The following is a 19,215-nucleotide window of genomic DNA, read 5'->3' as shown; positions in this document are numbered from 1 at the left end:
TCCTCTAATTAATCCCCTTTTAATGTGCACGAATTTCGTGCACCAGGCCACTAGTATTTAATAATAGCAGTTAGAGGGGGCATTCTTGTCTTGTTCCTGATATTAGAGGAAAAGCTTTCAGCTTTTCACCATTGAGTATAATATGCCTTTTATCATGTTGAAGTAAGTTCCTTTTATACCCATTTTGTTGAGAGTTTTTATCATAAATGGTTGTTGAATTTTGTTAACCAATGTCACCTCAAAAAGTTCAATTAAAAAATTGCATCTGGCAATGAAAAGGTCATCTTTGACTGCTCAAGGATTTCCAGTCAATGATAGGGGTGTGACCTTGACCGCAATGGTTTAATGGGGAGTGGGCGTTGAGGAAGTGGAGGCGGGGAGAGAGCAGGTGAAAGGAAGAAAAGAGATCTCAGGCAGCTGGAGGGTGGTGAGTCGGTGTCCTTCCCTTAGAGGAGACAAGCATGCTCTTTACAAAGGGCGTCAGTCATCTTTCCTGAAGTCCTGCTGTAAATCTCACCTGCTGGTAGTGTGGGTGTTTGGACAATAGAAATTCCTTTTCCATCTATGCATGTATGTATGATGTACTGCCGGCCTTGTTCCAGAAAGGACCCCATTGGCTCGGGTTCTGGTCTGCCATGGACCACCTAGACTCAGCCTCCCTTACGCGACTGTGTTTCGTGCTGTAGAGGACGACACAGGTCTGTACGTAAATTGCTGGTTTCCAAAGCTGATGTAGGCTATCAGAGCACAAAGGCAAGGGGGATTGGATCGGGAACACTCAGACACCATCTTTCCCTCCTGGGGGAGCATAATTTGCAGGTGCAACCCTTAGGGCTCAGCTGCTCCTACAGATGGCCTGTTAGCCAGCTCAATACCTGCCCCAGCCTTTGGTCGCTGACAAGCCTCACAAGTGTGGGTTGACGCTATGTCCTGGCTGTGTGGGCCTCTTCCCTCCTGCTGCGGCAGTCCCCGGTGAGGGTCCCTGACAAGCTGAGAGACCCCATCCCCCAGGTATGCCTCACTGTGCCTCTTTTTATAATTTAAAAAGTTATTTACTTTTATTCAATTTATTTAAACTAAAAACAATCCACCCATTTCTCCTACTCCTCCACTCCCTTCTCTGGAAACTACCAGACTGTGCAGACCACCACTGTGTCTGGCTGCAGCACTTTGCGACCTTGATATCCCATGACTCCTATTTTAACCTCAGCTGTCCTGTCTGGACAGTGTTTAGGGGTCTGAAGAGAATGCTGTGTCACCTCAGTAGGCCCAGGCCTCCTGAACAAACTCTACCTTTTAGAGCTTTTTTTACCCAGGGGACTTCCAGATTTATAGCCAAGAAGCCCCCTTTCTTCAAAGGTCTGCTGAGACTTTAGCTTTGCTTTAAAAAAAAAAAAAAAAAAAAATATATATATATATATATATATATATATATATATATATGTATTTTTATTGATTTCAGAGAAGAAGGGAGAGGGAGAGAGATAGGAACATCAATGATGAGAGTGAACCATTGATTGGCTGCCTCCTGCATGCCCCTACTGGGGATTGAGCCTGCAACCCAGGCATGTGCCCTTGACCAGAATCGAACCTGGGACCCTTCAGTCCACAGGCTGACGCTCTATCCACTGAGCCAAACCAGATAGGGCTAGCTTTGCTTTTAAAATGCCTTCTCATGGCCTTAATTTCCTCATTATCAAAATTAGAGATATTATATAAACACTCTCTAGGTTTAGGATTCTGTATTAATCAGGTTGGAGTACTTTAACAAAATACCGCAGACTGGGTGGCTAAAACCAGTGGTCGGCAAACTGTGGCTCAGCCACATGCGGCTCGCGAGCTGTGGTTTGCCGCTCTGTTGACTCATGAGTTTGCCGACCACTGGCTTAAACAACAGAGATCTATTTTCTCACAGTTCTAGAGGCCAGAAGTCTGGAATAAGGTCCCGCATGGTCAGCTCCTGGTGAGGACTCTTTCTGGCTTGTAGGTGGCCACCTTCTCCCTGTGTCTTCACATGGCTGAATGCTGGTACCTCTTCCTCTCATAAGGGCACAAGTTCTACTGACCTCACTTAACCTTTGTCACCTTCTCAAATGCAGTCACACTGGGGGTTAAGGGCTTTAACATAAGAATTTTAGGGGGACACAAGCATTCAGTCCATAACAGATGCTGTTATTTCCAGGTTGTTCTGAGGAAGAAATGGAGAGGTAGTATTTTTACATTTCTAATAGGATGGGGCAGACGGGGGACTGGGGATTAGCCACATCTGCTTGAATGAGGGGAGAACTTGGGACTGAAGATGTACAACTTCTATTAAAAGTGGTTATCCTCACTCCAGACTACTTTGTCACCCTCTGTGTATAGAAGAGAAGCCAAAACCCTAGGTGTAGAGGGTGGGGCTGGGAGCCAGGGCTGGATCTGCCCCTGGGTGTCCAGGAAGGTCTGAGATACTATTGGGGACCATACTGGACACCTCAAGATTGAGAAGAATTAGTGTTGTTGACTCTGCTGGGCAGGCCCAGGGGCAGAGGTTCAGGTTTACATATTAGGATGTGGGTTCACATCAGGATACCAGCTAAGAAAGAATGCAGTCAGTGTGGAAGGAGAGATGCCATCAAGATTTAAGCATTAATTTGTAGGATTTTAGAAATAGAGAAGGAACTCTCAGTGGTATCAAGATGGCAGCTTCGCAGTGGCAGCCTCAGGGGCCTGGCGGGGAAGAGGCAGCCTGAGCTACCAGGCACAGGGAAACCTCCAAGTGCTTCTGAGGCAGGTGAGCCTCAGGTAGATGCAGGGTGCTGGTGCTGCTCCGTCCCCAGGTGCTGAGGGCACTGCTGATACTGAGGCTGAGTACCTGTGAGACCGGGGGTAGCCCAAGTAAACGGAGTGTCAGGATCAGGACCTGGAGTGGTAGTGGGGCCATGGAAAGTGGGCTGAAGCTGTCGGGAGGGACACACTGAAATGTTGGAATTTTTCCAAGGGTGATGGTTGGGGGGCCTCAGGCGAATGAAGGGCACATCTTTCTTAGTCCCTTTATTAGGAAGGCAAGATGCTGACCTAGATTTACTAGGGTAAAAAAAAAATTTTTTTCTTAATGAGTAATAGAAGTGTAGTGAAGAGAGGTAAAAAAAATTCTATTTCTTGTTAACCAGTGGGGCAGATTAAATAGGTGGTGGGATGGATGGTGCTGTTTGGGTTGTGATGTAAAAATATATTTTTTTATTGATTTCAGAGAGAAACATCAATGATGAGAGTCATTGATCAGCTGCCTCCTGCACGCCTCACACTGGGGATTGAGCCTGAAATCCGGGCATGTGCCCTGACTGGGAATTGAACCATAACCTCCTGGTTCATAGGTCGATGCTCAACCACCGAGTAGTTGTTTTTAAGAGTAACCAGCATTCTTGAAGAGGAAGGACAGAACTCCTGAAGAGAGTTTGTTCCTCTGGCTCCAATATAACCTGGGCAAAGCCAAGTTTGGCTTCAAATGTGAGCCAACCCAGGAAAATTATTCCTACACAATGGCCCAGGTGTATAAGGGCCTTATAATGACATGGGGTTGAGCCTGGAAGTTTCTGTCCAATTGTCATTGCTCTAGTGGTGTCCCAGACTCAAGCTGGGTGCACTGCTCCACCAGACTTATGGTTCTTGTGTTTGAGGCCTCCCTGCTGCTCCGTGGGTCAGGTGTCCTCTGCACCCAGGGACAGGTTCCATATTCAATCACTGGCTTCAGGGTAGTCTGGGCTGTCCTACCTTCATCCCGACTGTCCCACCTTCCATCCTGAGGGTATAAATAAGGGAACGTATGACATTACCACCACTGACAGAACAGCAAAGAGCACAGGAAGTAGGGTGGCAGGGAGGGCCACTGGAAGGGTAGCTGCAGTCCCAGACTTCAATCAGTATTTTAATTACCAAGTCTATATTTAACAAGACAATGTGGGAGAAATAAAGAGGAAGGAAGGGGTGGGTGGTGAGAGGGCCTCAGAGGCGCTGACCCACTTTCTGCACTGGCTGCAGAGCCCTGCAGTCCTGGCCATGGTTCCTGGCCTTGTGCTCTTCAGAAGCCCCAACAGGCGTCGGAGGTGCTTGAGCGGCTACAGCTCTCTGGCAGCTGCAGACCCCATCACAGACGTGTCTTCAGTTCTGTCCTTGAGTCTTCCTCCACTCTGCAACAGGGCTAAAGGGGGCTGGCCAAGGGTTTCAGTGGGGTCAGTGTGATTTCAGGATCACCTCGACGGCCTTGACTGTAGTGTTGAGCACGGTGGCTGGAAGCCTCGCAGCAGGGAGTACAGCGGGGATGTCTCTGGGGACCCTCTGCATGGGTGGGATGTTGGGGCCCTCCAGTGTGTCTAGGATCCCTGAGAGGAGGAGGAGGATGGAATGTGAGCAAGAGCTAGCTGGATCCTGCCCTAGGCAGCTGTGCTTCCCTTCCCCCACACCCAGGCCTCCTGTCACTTACCCTCTACCACCTTGTGGTAGGCAAAATGCAGATAGAGCAGGAAGAGCATGTGTAGGGCAGCTAGGGTGCCACAGAGGAGCAGCCGCTGTGTGGGGCCCACAGTCCGTGACACCAACACTGCCACCTAGGGCCACAGGAATATAGCTTAGAGTAGCGGTCGCCAACCGGTGGTCCGTGGACCACTGGTGGTCCGTGAGGTCCGCAAGGTTGGTGACCGCTGGCTTAGAGGGCCTGGCTCCAGTGAGCAGTGTGGAGAAGATACTCCTCCCCAGATCAGAACCATCTTCGGGCTCTTCTCTCCCACTGAGAGCCTCTTATGAGCTTTCCCCAGCTTCCCAGGAGGACAGTCCACCCCTGGAAATCTGCCCAGCTTACCATACGCAAGGTGGACAGTCCCCCCACCAGCAGCCAAAAGAGGTAGAAGAGGGCATGTAGGTGGATGTTGTAGGTGATGAGCAGGACAATGCAGTGCCCAAAGAGGCCATAGCCCTAGGAAGGAAGGTGGAGAGGAAAATCTCTCAGGGTGGGTTGGCCTTTGGACCCTCATGGGGATCCTGAGAAAGAAATGGTCCACCGGTCAGCTTATCCCATTCCAGGCCCTGGAGCCCCAGGGCAGATGCAGACCAGGGCCTGGCTACTGTTAAAAGGTCACCCTTGCCCACCACCATGCTGGACTCCTTACCAGCAGTGCCAGCATCTGGAGCATGGTGATCTGGGCGTTGCACAGGTAGGCGAGGAAGTAGATGAAGGATGAGACACCCAGCCAATAGCCAAAGCAGGTGCCAATGGCTGTGCCCATCAGGGTGCCCTCCCGCTGTGGGGTGAAAGCTCTACTTAGTCCTGGGAGGCCTCTGGTCTCAGCCTCACCCAGGGCTATCCACAGGGCTGCTTCTAACTCACTACAACGTTTTCTCCTTGGGCAGCTCAACTCAGCCACCCCCCAAAGTCCTCTGTGCTGCTTACGATAATGGTGTCAGACGTCTTCATCCCGTGGAGGAGAATGGCGACCAGTGTGAAGACCAGCATGAGAGGTCCATAGAGCTCACCCGCGATTTTCTGTCAAAATACCAACTCATTCAGGCTTGAGGGTACAATGGCTCTTCTGTTTATTCCTTCCTAGGTTTGGCCTGGTGACCCCACCCTCTGCCCTAGGGCCTCCCCTGGCTCTTCCAGTCATGCTACCCTCTATTCACCTGGGGGAAGTTGACCATCTTGATGGGGATCATGGACTCCAGGAGCCTGGGAGAGGAGAGATGAGAGCAGAGGCAGCACTTATGAGGTTCTGGAGGGCCTGAATCTTATTCAACTCTCTAACTCCAGAGAACATGCTAGATGGTAAAGGGAGAAGAGGGTAGTAAAGACGGACAGGGAATGAAGAAATCACTTCTTTGCCCAAAAAATGCTTCCTGGAAGGACCACCCTTGATGCTGTGCTGACGGATGCAGCAGCAATATGGAGAGCTCAGGGAGCCCAGCTGGGCCTTGGAGAGGGTTTGACAATTTACCTGTTTGAACTGTTCTCCTTTAAAAGGCAAACTCAGAGAATGCCCAGATTTCCGAACTGTGATGGTGAAGCCCTGGGAAAGGTTTTGAAGGTGGTACTTGAGGGAACCAGTGTGCCTCCTGTCTCTCTTCCTGATTATCATTCCTCCAGGCACTGCTGAGTATTTTCTTGAAATATATTTGAAGTGGTATGAAAATTCCAGGCAGAGGAATACAAGTCCCCACTCTCTTCTTAAGTGGCTAGCTCCTAATAATACCTTGGAATTTGACTAGACTTTACTCTCTTTGGGAAACCCACGCTGTCCCCCCTCTAGCCTACTCTAGGTCAGATGTCCCCCATGTGTCCCTTCATAGCAAATGAGTGCTGTACTGTAACTGCCCTCAAGGGCAAGGCTCCCATTTGTCTTCCCCACTAACTCAGACACAACTAGTAGAGTATGCAGAGAAAAAGCTTAGTAAGTACTTGCTGAGTGTATTGGGTATTTGCTAAGTATTGGTTAAATTAAAGGATCAATAAAGAACCAAACCAAGATTAATTCCAGTTCTTGAAAAGTCAGTCAACAACTATGTACTGATATTCTGCTGCAGAGACTGTTCTGGTGCTGGGAATAAAATAAACAAAACAGAGCCTGCTTCTGAGGAGGTCTCTGGGGAGACAGACCCAAGAAAAGAAAGTATACCACTGCTTAAATAAACGAGGCACGCGGCCTACCGGCCGTGAGTTTGGTATGTTTGGTAAGTGTTATCTGTTAGAGGAAAGCACAGACCTCCATGGGAGCACCAGGAAAGGGCAAGCTGGGCATAGGGTGAAGAATGAGAAACAAAGGAAGCGACATTTGAGCTAGGTTCTGAGGGAAGATGAGTGGTTTACTAGATGGAAAAGAGGAGGAAGGTGGTGTTAACACCATATCCTGTTCCGGGACTGGTAAGAGGAATGGTGTAGCTGGAATACAGATGTAATGATGAGGGCTGGTGGTGTCAAGAAGAGGGGGATTCTAAGGGCTTGGCCTCTGGCTGTAGTTTAGATGTGAGGAGGGCAGCTTCTGTCAGGAGAAGGATCCTCACCTGCTTCGCACCTGGGCAGGCTCCACATCAAAGTAGGGTCTCAGGATGTCGATGTTGGCATACAAGCTGAAGGCCCTAGAGGCTTGTCTCTTCCCTGCCTGCCACATCTGAAGTAAGGAAGACAAGGATGGGGTGGATGGGTATTGTCAGACTGTTGGCTGTAAGCCCTCTTGGTATTTTCTGTTGGATTTTTACATGGTTCTATGCCAGAACCTGGGGCCTCCTAGGTGTACTTTTCCACCTGCCAGGGATCGTCTTGCTTACCTGGTCAGCCACCTGCCGGCTCAACTGTCCCTTAAAGCCCTTCATGCCCAGGAATTCCCCATCCTCTTCTTCAGCAGCGGCTGCATCAGCATCTACTTCTTCTTCACGCAGGCGTTGATGCAGCTCACCCATATCCTCGAAGCTGGAGCCTGAAGTATCGTCCATGTTCTCCATGTCAATCACAGCTGAGGCCCCACCCTGTGAAGACAATAAGCTCCTAGAGCGCAGGACCTTTCTGCTCCATCCATTAAGTCCCTCTTTGTTCATCCCAGGACTTGGGGCTTTGTTCTTCCACTACTGGGGAATTGCCCTGTAATCACCATAGATCATGCCATTCTCTTCCACTCCTTCCTTCTCAGAACCTTGGTTCTCTCTCTTTTCTAGCCTGAGAAACCGACAACTCCCTGCCTCCCATACATGTCTTTCTCCTACCTTCCCTATCAAAGCCCAAAGGACTGCAAAAGTGCCCACTTCCTTTGTCTTTCCCAACTCCAAACAAGACTGTGCATACAGTATGGTTTTAGCTAGTGCACTACTCCCCATGACCCCAACCGATCTTCTAACTTGTCCCGAAAGAAAGCGTGTGGGGCCAAAGACCCGAGGCCCTCTGGCTGGAGTACATGTCCGCCCTTTCAGGTCAGCACTAGTCCCACTGACTGTCGTGTGCACGAAGATCCAAAGGAGAGGAAAAGTGCTGCAAATGGATCAGACTTCTAGGGCCCGGGGGAGAGTCCCCACGACACTTCTGACCACTGCCGCCCCTAGGGCTGCTGGCAGCCGGAGCCTTGAGGCCATTACCTGGATGTTTTCTTCGAACCCTCCCCATTCCGGGCCAGTCCCATTTCGGGAGCCGCCGGCCGGCGTCGCCGTAGTTGCCATGTCCCTCGAGGGCTCCCGTCGCTGAAGCCCGCGCTACTCCCGTGCGCGGAGGACGAGGGGGAGAGAGGTGGGCCTGAAGAAGGAAAGGTACAGGGGCGAGAGAGGTGGGATCAACCGGGCCGCAAAAAAAAAAAAAAAAAAAAAAAAGAACAGAAAAGGAAAAAAAAAAGAGAAACCCGGATGTTTGGCTCAAACTGACTTCCGGAAGCTGGGGACGTGGACATAGGGCAGAGTCTCGCGATATTTAATCTTCCAGGCGGTGACGCGTTGCCTCGGAGATAGAGGAGGGCGACTAGAACGTACGCGCCTGTTGCAACCTTAATCACGTGGAGGGCTCGAAGATGGCGGCGGCCGAGGCGGTGGAAGAAATGCGGAGCCGCGTGGTTCTAGGGGAGTTCGGAGTTCGCAATGTAAGCTTTGTGGCCTTGAAGTCGGGAGGAGGAAAATGAGAGAGGAACAGGAGTGGGAACGGGCTTAGCCTCGCTGCCCCTTCGCGGACAGACTCGTCTCTATTTCCTTTAGGTTCATACCACCGACTTTCCCGGTAACTATTCGGGCTATGATGATGCCTGGGACCAGGACCGCTTTGAGAAGGTGGGTGGAGCTGGACATGTCGGAGAGAGTATGAAGATCGGACCTGGTAGTTTGAGCAGCCTGTGCTCAGAAGCTGTCCCTGGGGATTGACTCGGTTCATAAAACGTTTATTGAGCAATGTGCTCCGTGTACACATGGTTTCCACGCTGTTCTGCGAAGATGTTCAGTCTTGTTGGAGAAGAGCGCGCATAAACAAATGATTTCAGTATAATGTGGAAAGCGCGGTTGATAGCAGTAAGGACGAGGGGGATGGAGTGGGGTGGGGGTATCTCATCCCGCAGAAGCACTTAATCTAGAATGGAAGGGAGGAGAGAGGAATGAAAGATTTCGTTAAAGAGATGACATCTGCATTGAGCCTAGCCCTAGTGAGCAGAAGCTGAGAACAGCGAAGGATGAGGAGAAACTAAGAAGAGAAGCTAAATTATAAGGGCTCTGAGAGCTTTGCTGTGGGAATGTCCACGCAGTTCATTATTGCTAGAATATAAAGTGGATGGCCTGGCGGCTGTTGCTCAGTGGTTGAGCCTTGATCCATGAACCAAGAGGTCACAGTTCTATTCTAGGTCAGGGCACATGCCTAGGTTGCAGCCTCATCCCCTGTAGGGGACGTGCAGGTGACAGCCTATGGATGTGTGTGTCTCTCACGGATATTTCTCTTTATCCCTCTCCCTCTCTCTCTCTAAAAATCAGTAAAAACCTATTTTTTAAAAAGTATAAAATGGATGGGCATGAGTGGTGGGCAAGATTGAAATGTGTCTTAGGGACTGTAGGTGATAGAGCAAAGGGGATATAGAAAGTATGTTTGGTGATTGCATTGATATGGGTTGTAAGGGGGGAGTGTAAAATGACCTAGCTTGGGGAACTCTGATGAATGGGGGCATCATACATTGATAATAGATTTGGGGATTGATGATGCATTCAGTTTCCTGCAAGTAGAGAAGTCTATCAGGCTAGTTATGTTTGAATTGAGATGAGAAGTGAGATATTTTGGGAATTGTCAGTACAGATAATTGCTAAGACTGAGTGTGGTTGAGGTCACTCTGGAGGGAAAACTTGGGAAGTAATGTTTACAGTGTAGGTGGAAGGTAGTGAGTGAATTTAGGATTCATCAGAGAAGGAAGAGAACCAAAAGATTGGTGCTCAGAAATCAAGGCACTAGTTTGAAAAAGGAGGGATCCTATCAACAATGCTAAATACAACAGGAAAGGCTAACAAGATACGGGTTTAGTGTCAACTGGATTAAGCAGTATGGAAGCATGTTTTCTAGAATAGTCTCTCTGGATGCTCTGGCTGAAAGCCATAATGCAGACACACACAGGAACAACTGGTGTCCTTTGATAGATGATTGGATAAAAAAGATGTGGTACAGCCCAGCTGGTATGGCTCAGTGGTTGAGCATTGGCCTGTGAACCAGGAGGTTATGGTTCAATTCTTGGTCAGGGCACATGCTGGGGTTGTGGACTGTATCCCCGGTAGGGGGAGTGCAGGAGGTAGCCGATCAGTGATTTCTTCTCATCATTGATGTTCCTCTCCCTTCCTGACTGAAAGCAGCAAATGAACAATAAAACTCATAGGTACAATAATATGGTGGCTACCAGAGGGAAGGGGGTGTGTGTGTGTGAGAGGATAGTAAAGGGTAAAGGTGGTCAAATATATGGTGATGGAAGATGATTTGACTTGGGTGGTGGGTACACAATGCAATATACAGATCATGTATCCAAGAGTGTACACTTGAAACCTGAATGATCTTATTAACCTATGTCACCCCAATAAATTAAAACAAAAACGAAGAATTAGGGGAGAGCCCTAGCCAGTTTGGCTCAGTGGATAGAGCATCGGCCTGTGGACTGAAGGGTCCTGGGTTCAGTTCCCGTCAAGGGCACATGCCTGGGTTGTGGGCTCAATCCCCAGTGGGCGGCATGCAGGAGGCAGTCCATCAATGATTCTCATTGATATTTCGCTCTCCCTCTCCCTTCCTCTCTGAAATCAATAAAAAATATTTTTTTAAAAATTGGGGGAGAGCCAAAACCGGTTTGGCTCAGTGGATAGAGCGTCAGCCTGCGGACTGAAGGGTCCCAGGTTCGATTCCGGTCAGGGGCATGTATCTTGGTTGCGGGCACATCCCCAGTGGAGGGTGTGCGGGAGGCAGCTGATGGATGTTTCTCTCTCATCGATGTTTCTAGCTCTCTATCCCTCTCCCTTTCTCTCTGTGAAAAATCAATAAAATATATTAAAAAAAAATTGGGGGAGAAAGGAACATCTAATGAGGGACATCTGAGCAAAGAGAGGTTTTTGGATGAAAAAGAATGTTAAGGGGAATATCCAGGGGGAAGGTATTTATTTTTTTAATATATATTTTTATTAAGGTATTATATGTGTACATATCTTACCATTGCCCCCCCCCCCCCGGGGGGGGAAGGTATTGACTATACAGAGAGCAAGATTCATTTAGTGTTTTGTTTTTTATAGAATTTCCGTGTGGATGTGGTGCACATGGATGAAAATGCATTGGAGTTTGACATGGTGGGAATTGATGCAGCCATTGCCAATGCTTTTCGGCGTATTCTATTAGCTGAGGTATTGGTGGGCATGGTGGCAGGGGTGAGTAGTGTGGGGAGACCTTGCCATTACCTCGCTTGAAGAATTGTCTCAAGGATTAGTTTTCCTGAAATTCTGCTGAGCATTTGTCCTGCTCATTTGTAAATTTTTCATCAATCATTCTTACATGAAGAGGCAGGCAGGGAGTTTATGTCTTGGTAGATGATTGTTTTGTTGGGCAGGTGCCAACCATGGCTGTGGAAAAGGTCCTGGTGTACAACAACACATCCATTGTCCAGGATGAGATCCTCGCTCATCGCTTGGGGCTCATTCCCATTCATGCTGATCCCCGTCTTTTTGAATATCGGAACCAAGGTGAGGACTTGAGAAAATGAAATTTTGGGAGAAGGGGAATAGCTTTTTTTCTGCAGAGTAGATTCTGAAATCAGACTGCCTATGTTCAAATCCTGGATTGACTATACTAAACTTTTGGTACATTAGGGTTATCTGTGAGAACACTTGCCTTGATTTTAATGAATTTGTTAAGAGCATTAAATGAGAAATGTAATGTACTCAGTTTGGTGCCTGGCACTCAAATGTGCACTAGTCCTTTGAGAGCTGCCCTCCCCCTCTCTTTGTGCAGGAGATGAAGAAGGCACAGAAATAGACACTCTGCAGTTTCGGCTGCAAGTTAGGTGTACTCGGAACCCCCATGCTGCTAAAGATTCCTCTGACCCCAATGAACTCTATGTGAACCACAAAGGTGAGTATTGGTAGTATGACAGAGAGGGCCTACCTGTTGGGTGCTAATTTTAGGAACTCAGGTCTTTTGATGTGCTTCTTCTTCTAGTGTACACCAGGCACATGACATGGGTTCCCCTGGGGAACCAGGCTGATCTCTTCCCGGAGGGCACCATCCGACCAGTGCATGATGATATTCTTATTGCTCAGCTGCGGCCTGGCCAGGAGATTGACCTGCTCATGCACTGTGTCAAGGGCATTGGTGAGAACCCCATGAGCTGCCCTGGGAGGAAGGTAGTTTGAATACAATGGGGTGAGGTGTGGCTAAGGGACTCAGCTAAGATGTCACCGACAGGCTTTGGGAATGTCAAGAAGGGTTTTCCTACAGGCTCTGATTTCCTTCTAGGTAAAGATCATGCCAAGTTTTCACCTGTGGCAACAGCCAGTTATAGGCTCCTGCCGGACATCACACTGTTGGAGCCCGTGGAAGGGGAGGCAGCTGAAGAGCTGAGCCGGTGCTTCTCACCTGGTGTTATCGAGGTGCATGAAGTCCAAGGTATATGGTTTTTGGGATGCTGTTCAGGTTAGGGCTTAAGGTATATTTTCTTTGAAAGCAGAGAGAATGAAAGCTCTGGGCTCATGTGTTGATAACATGGTTTGTTTTCATTAGGTAAAAAGGTGGCTAGAGTTGCCAATCCCCGGCTAGATACCTTCAGCAGGGAAGTCTTCCGGAATGAGAAGCTAAAGAAGGTTGTACGGCTTGCTCGGGTTCGGGACCATTATATCTGTGAGTATCCAGTTTGCAGGGAGTGGTGGGGCACAGCTCTTTGGTGTTAATAGCTTCCTTGCAGAGTTCAGATGTAAAATCTAGCAAGCCGTTTAGGCTAAACTGTCTCTTTGGTTCCCAGTCTCTGTCGAGTCAACGGGGGTATTACCACCTGATGTGCTGGTGAGTGAAGCTATCAAGGTACTGATGGGCAAGTGCCGGCGGTTCTTGGATGAACTAGATGCAGTTCAGATGGACTGAGGCTTGCAGACTTACTAGCATGACTGGGCTTGGATGCTCCTGAGGCATGCTGACGATTTTGGGTTCTGACCTGCTGCCACAGGACTGCTGTAGAGAGCCTAATGTGACTGGGACAATTCCAGCTTCGTTTTAGTCAATACATTTTGTTAAATGTGTCACAAAATGTGACTTTTTTGCCTTTATAAGGCCTCCATGTAAATAAATTCACATCCAAACAAAAAGTGTTTTGTCTGAGACCACTTCTTTAGGTTTGGTTCACAAATATGGGGCCTCAGTTCAAATAGGTTTGGCGTTAACAGCATACTGGTCTTAGATGTCATTGCAGGTTAGGGCCAACAAGGCCTACATGAGAAACGCCAAATTGAGGTGTTTTCTGGGGACACAGAAAATACTGTATGCCACTTAATCTACCTCTTGGATACTGGAAATGGCTGATAGAAAAAAGGGTGGTCCTTAGCAGACAAATTACATTGCTATCAAGAACCATATGAGTGGCCAGTGTGGCTCAGCAGTTGAGAGTCAACTCAGGAACTAAGAGATCACTGGCTTGATTCCCCGTCAGGGCACATACCTGGGTTGCTGGCTCGATCCCAAGTAGGGGGCGTGTAGGAGGCAGCTATCAATGATTCTCTCATGGATGTTTCTTTTTCCCTCTCCCTTTATGAAATCAATACAAATATATATATATTTTTAAAGAAACACATGAGGAAGAATATCAATTCCCTTTGGACTATCACGGACAGGTCCAGAGTCAACAATGACAGCACTGAGAGTGGTGTGGGCTGCCTGGTCTACATTTTTCAGGGATAGAAATCTTTTTCTAGCCTGACAGAGCATGTCCATCAGAGTTCTTCCTGTCCACTCTTACAGAACAGTGACCCTGAAGTACGTCACTAGGTTGAAACAGACAGATGGGGCTTTCTGTATGAAATTGAGATTTTTACTGACATGCAGATGTGCTTTAGAGTTATGTTTCTACAAAAAGGTTCTATAAACAATAGAAAAACTTCTAGCATGAAGTCACAAGATGTTAAAAATAGTACAACACAATAAATACAACTATGCCTTCCACAGCCCCAACGACAGAGAGTAGACAGCTAACAAGTTGGGAGGGAACCATGCTTTGAGATGGCCTTCACAGTTGACAAGCCCAGAGTACCACCCCTGGGATGTGGGACAAGAATGTGCCATAGAAATAGCTATACCAGACACCAAGTCCCGTTTCCCCAGCTTCTCTCTTTCTGAACCTCCCCTGCCTGAGGACCAGCGCCAGCTAAAAGCTGCAGTTTCAGCCCACACTGCTCCACTTAGTCCTCACTGAAACCCTCATCAGTGGATTGATGACAGCCCTCTGTCTTTTTGCAGAACACATGGACACACACTATATAGTTTCTGTATGGATTAAGCTTGTCTATGGCCAGTAATGACCTCAGGGCTAGGGTCCTGTATCCATGTATCCTCTGCTTAGAGGACCATCCTGTGATCTCTAGAATGGACTGGAGACTCACATTAGGAAGGCATATTTCCTTTTGGAAATGGCCCATGAGAGAAGTGGCCAGGGACCTGAAAGGCCATGGGATTTTTGAAGGCACCTGGACTCAGCTAGTCCTACGAGAGACCAGTGGCTTTGCTAGCTGCTTGTCACAGATGTAGCCTAGTTGGTCTGGATTATCCTTAGATGCCAATGGCATCACGTGACACTAGCTAGGGTACTGAGGCTCTTGTGCCTGAGTAGACCCTGGGGCTGGGGAAACCACACTAGGAGGTCATTCAAGGAAGGGCATGTGTGAGCTCTAAGGGGAATGTTAGCACTACTGATGCTGACCCAGCCCCGGTCCCTGAAGGTACACTTGATACTGCATCCGGGGCATAGCAGTAGCCTATACCATGGATCCCATCAGCTGACCAGATTCTTGCTCAAACAGTGAGGGAACTGGCCAAATTAAGCACTCAGCACCTGACCCACACATGCCCCTCGGGGATGGGGAAGGCTTCCTGTCAGCCCAGCAGCTTGGGGACTTGGTGGGACATGCAGTGGTCCAGGAGAAACTCTGGTACAAGTCGTTCAGGGCTAAGCCCTTGCCACAAGGTCAGCTAGTTGCAGTGTTGGGTATAGCACCCCTAGTTACCACTCTGCACATGTGTATGGCTGCATGGGGGCGGGAGAGCTTGGGGAGAAGGGCTGCTCTGCTCTAGCTTTTCTCTCTTGGAAAAGCCAAAACTCCAAGTAGAATGGGAGATACCTGGGAGGTCTAGACAGCGTGGTATAAGCCCTAACTCCCTTTTTGGACTTGAGTATAATTACTTCTAGCCCTGCACAGGGCCCACTCTCCAGCTCCAGACCTGGATCTCTCCAGGCTGACCATGGTGGTGAGGTGGCAGTGGAGAGGGGCCTAGAGATTAGCTACAAAGGAGAAGAAGAGATGACAATAAAGGCCAAGGAAGGATGCCTAAAAGCTTGATTCACGGTTCAAAGATGGTGGCCAGGCCGCCCTCCTCTTTGTCTAGCACCTCCGTCTCCAACACTGGCTTTGTTTTTTTGAAAAGTGATGGAAGATTCTTAATGTGAACTTCTTTCCGGAACTGCTCTCCCAATGGTTTCTGTGGAAAACAAATGAGAAAGAACTAATGCTGGACCCTGACAGTGGGTTGTTTTAAAGGTTATCTCACCATAATGGTCAATGAATACAGCTGGTTTCTGAACACATTGTCTAAGACCGCAAGGTGGTTGGGAGCACAAAGGAAGGTGCATGACCTACCCCAATACAACCAGCAATGAGGCGTTTGAATTGGTCCTTCCTGCGCTTGTCAGCAACTTTCTGCAGAGAGGGGTTCAAAAGCTTGCAGTCAAACTGGTCCAGAGAGTCTTTCTGTATTTCAGGGATCTGCTCCATAACAGCTCTTATCTCCAGGTACCTGGGACGCTGAGAAGTAAGGATAAACCCACTAAATGGAATAAGTTTGGGCTCTGCCACTTTCCCCATGCAGCACTAGCAACTAGGCAGCTGCCTACGTTTAGAGTAAAGCCTGGCTGTGAAGGATGAAGCCTGGCTGTCCTACCCGACTCACCAGCGCCTCGTAGATCTGGAAAGCCAGGTGCACCAGTGAAGCCATGCAGCCTTCATGCTGCCCGTGCGTCTGCAAGCCCTTCAGCACGCTGCTGAAAAGCCATGTCACAGCATCTGAGAGCAGTGTCCCTGACAGCACCTGGGGAGACAGCTATATTGAGGGCCAAAGTGGGACTCTGAAGGCCCCAGCACCCCAATTCTTCCAAATGATTCAGTCAATCCTTATGACCCAAACCTTTCAAGAAGAGGCAAATAACCATACTTGTTTGAGAAGGGGCCAGCACAGCTGTGTAGTCGTCCTCTGGCAGGACAGAGTATCCCTCCAGGCCAGGGAATTGAAGGCTGTAATTAATAGCGCTGTACAAACATCCTAATGGAAAGGATGAAGGATTACAATGGGAAAGTAAGCACAACTTTCTCTGAGTATTATGTATCAGGAGCTGGAGTTTTAATAGTAGATAAGCAGGAAAATGATAAGAGAAATGAGTTTATTTCCTCTCTATGTAAATCAGGCAGTCAAAAAGAAAAAACAACCAATATAGAAGAGGAAACCTATGTATAGGAAGGAGACAGAGCTCCGGCCTGCTTCTGAGTTTTTCTGAGAGCCTTTGCCCACACCAATAAGGGAGACATAGTCTTCAGCTCTTCCCACTCTTTTCTTGAACTTTAGGAACTAGGAACTTAACTCATATAAAGGAGTATTACCCTCAAAACTTTTTTGAAGGCATCACAGAGTGAGAATAGTGGAAGCTGGCTCCACAGCTGGAAAAGGAGAAAACATCACCTTGCCCTCCACCCACCTCGTGCTTCATTAGGCATTTGCCCAGGTCTGTAAGCTCTGCCATGGCCGAGGGGGTTACCTCTGTGGCCATCATCTCTTCATCTGTAAGCAGAGAGCAGAATGTTAACTCCAGCCTTTCAGAACAGAGCAGACTCTCCTGTACTGACAGAAGCTCACAGAATACAGGAGAGTTCAGTACCTGGGCTGACTGGTGGTTGAGTAGCACTGGATGGCCCCCAAGCCTCGTGAAAGGGTATAGAAGCCACTACCCCTGGCAGATCTAGAGATGCATCTAGCTGTACATTTGGGAAACAGTGGGAAATGAGGTTTTCTGGACGGTTACTAAAAAGCTGCCACTGGTGAGGAACTTTTGTCACTGAACAAATATATGAAGTCCTACTGTAGTGGACACTAATTTAGTTACTGGGGATATCACAGGAATAGCACAAAGTCCCTTCCCTGATGGGAGCTGACATTCTAATGAGAGACACAAATAATAAATGAATTCATAAATAATATGTGACATCATAAAAAACAAAACAAAAGTAACATCAGCTAGTGATAAGTGCCCTGGAGAAAAATAGAGCAGAGGATGTCCCAGTTGGTTCGGCTAAGTGGATGGAGTGTCGGCCCGCAGGCTGAAGGGTCCCGAGTTCGATTCTGGTCAAGGGCATGTACCTCGGCTGCAGGCTCGATTCCAGGCCCTGTTCGGGGACGTGTGGGAGGAAACCAATCGATGTGTCTCTCACATCGATGTTTCTCTGTGTCTCACCCCTCCCCTTCCACTCTCTAAAAATCAATGGAAGCCTGGCCAGTGTGGCTCACTGGTTGAGCGTGGACATATGAACCAGGTTACGGTTTGATGATTCCCAGTCAGGGCACATGCCCAGGTTGCCGACTTGATCCCCGGTGGGGGGCGTGCAAGAGGCAGCCGATTGATGTTTCTCTCTCATTATTTCTATCTCTCTATCCCTTTCTCCTCCCTTCTTCTAAAATCAATAAAAATATATTTTAAAATCAATAAATAAATATCAATGGAAAAATATCCTTGGGTGAGGATTAACAACAAAACAGAAAAATAGAGCAGAGACTATCATGGTTGGGGTTGCTATTTTTGGTAAGTTGGTCATGGAAGACCTATTGGAGGTAACATCTGAGCAGAGACCCAAATTAAACAAGGGAACAGGCCATGCATATAGTTGCGAGGAAAAAATCATTCTGGAGGAAACAGCCAGTGCAAGGGCTCTGACATGGAGTATAGTTTGGAGGAATACAGCAAGGAGGCCAGCAGAGATGAAATCTAGATGTACAACATCCCATCCACATCAGACTGCTAGGGGAAAGAGTTTCTTCCAGAACTGACCTGGCTAAAGAAGGGACAATATTTAGGAGCCTAGTAGTCCATGCAACAGACTCACCATCTCCATCTGCAGGAGGAGCAGTACTGTGGTCAGCACCTTTTTTGGAAACACAGCACACCGCTAAAGCAAGAAAACAGGGTTACTGGCTTGTTACCACCAGACAACAGCCATCTCAGGCCAATAGATCCCAAACTGTCTCTGGGTAGATGAGGAGGGGAAAAGATGGTGTACTGTCTAGGAACATCAGCTTCACCAACAGAAATGAAGGCATTTGACCAGACTTCTGATCCCTCTTCAAGTTAGATTAACTGGAGGGAAATTACAGAATTCTCTGAGACTAAGTGACCAGGAGAGGATACCTGATACATCTTTGGTCTACTTTGTATCACAAACAAATGAAATGACCAAAAAAATAAAAATTAACCACCTTAATGTCCAAGGATTAAAAATTTCCCTCTATTTCAACTAAGCTAGAAGTTATTCCTACCATTAATCCGAATTTCTCCTGCTATTTTAGACTATTTCCTTATATTTTGGCCTTAGTATGGACAAATATAATTCAGTTTGCCATTCATAAAATGTCCAGAGGTTGATTTAAGGACTACCTTGTTTCTACTTAGTTAATTATTTCTCATCAACCTGTTAGTATTGCTGCAAACATGCCTTAATGGGGTTGGGTGGGTGACCAGTTCTTTCTCCAGAAAAATTCTTCTCTACTTCCCCTGGTTCCCACATGCCACTTACTGATTAGGTCCATGACTTCTCGGGTTAACATCCTCACCAGTTGCTCCTCTAGCATCTCTTGAGACTCTGGGTTTTCCTCTGCAGTTTCATCTTCTCCACTGCAGAACACCAGAGGGTCAAGGTTCCATGAAGTGCAAAAAAGGGAAGGACAAGAAAAGCAGTGACCCTAACTAAACTGTGCCCTGTTCCTTC

At 48.0% G+C, this 19,215-nt stretch overlaps 3 protein-coding genes across 6 annotated transcripts in view; 1 reads left to right on the top strand and 2 right to left on the bottom strand.

Moving 5' to 3' along the window:
- Nucleotides 1-3,198: 3,198 nt before the first annotated feature.
- YIPF3 (Yip1 domain family member 3) lies at nt 3,199-8,424 on the bottom strand. Of its 3 annotated transcripts, none has more exons than XM_080664805.1 (9): nt 8,092-8,424; nt 7,294-7,491; nt 7,030-7,136; nt 5,656-5,701; nt 5,426-5,518; nt 5,145-5,276; nt 4,838-4,951; nt 4,463-4,586; nt 3,199-4,361 (listed from the first exon to the last, which is right to left on the bottom strand). In XM_080664805.1, exons 1-9 carry the CDS (start codon nt 8,170-8,172, stop codon nt 4,213-4,215), a joined length of 1,044 nt encoding a protein of 347 aa, XP_080520931.1. In that variant the 5' UTR covers nt 8,173-8,424; the 3' UTR covers nt 3,199-4,212. The 3 variants fall into 3 exon arrangements, with proteins under 3 accessions (XP_080520931.1, XP_080520932.1, XP_080520933.1); XM_080664806.1 differs by having other exon boundaries at nt 3,850-4,361; nt 4,463-4,617; nt 8,092-8,301; XM_080664807.1 differs by lacking the exon at nt 4,463-4,586 and having other exon boundaries at nt 3,903-4,352; nt 4,829-4,951; nt 8,092-8,301.
- Nucleotides 8,208-13,285, top strand: POLR1C (RNA polymerase I and III subunit C). The gene is made up of 9 exons (XM_080664808.1): nt 8,208-8,582; nt 8,695-8,766; nt 11,233-11,340; nt 11,544-11,676; nt 11,945-12,064; nt 12,152-12,304; nt 12,449-12,598; nt 12,713-12,829; nt 12,951-13,285. Exons 1-9 carry the CDS (start codon nt 8,514-8,516, stop codon nt 13,067-13,069), a joined length of 1,041 nt encoding a protein of 346 aa, XP_080520934.1. The 5' UTR covers nt 8,208-8,513; the 3' UTR covers nt 13,070-13,285.
- A 260-nt stretch (nt 13,286-13,545) lies between these two features.
- Nucleotides 13,546-19,215, bottom strand: part of XPO5 (exportin 5) — a 60,273-nt gene continuing 54,603 nt past the window's right edge. For both annotated transcript variants that reach the window (XM_080664803.1, XM_080664804.1), the window contains 7 exons: nt 19,024-19,121; nt 18,337-18,399; nt 16,938-17,020; nt 16,400-16,507; nt 16,139-16,276; nt 15,829-15,993; nt 13,546-15,670 (listed from right to left, as the gene is read on the bottom strand). In XM_080664803.1, coding sequence (XP_080520929.1) covers nt 15,533-15,670; nt 15,829-15,993; nt 16,139-16,276; nt 16,400-16,507; nt 16,938-17,020; nt 18,337-18,399; nt 19,024-19,121 — 793 coding nt within the window. In that variant the 3' untranslated portion in view covers nt 13,546-15,532. The remainder of the gene's footprint in view (nt 15,671-15,828; nt 15,994-16,138; nt 16,277-16,399; nt 16,508-16,937; nt 17,021-18,336; nt 18,400-19,023; nt 19,122-19,215) is intronic.

This window comes from Plecotus auritus, assembly GCF_963455305.1.
Source record: "Plecotus auritus genome assembly, chromosome: 4".
Lineage (NCBI taxonomy): Eukaryota > Metazoa > Chordata > Mammalia > Chiroptera > Vespertilionidae > Plecotus > Plecotus auritus.
The sequence above is the reverse complement of the archived record's forward strand: the minus strand, read 5'-3'. Positions and strand labels throughout refer to the sequence as shown.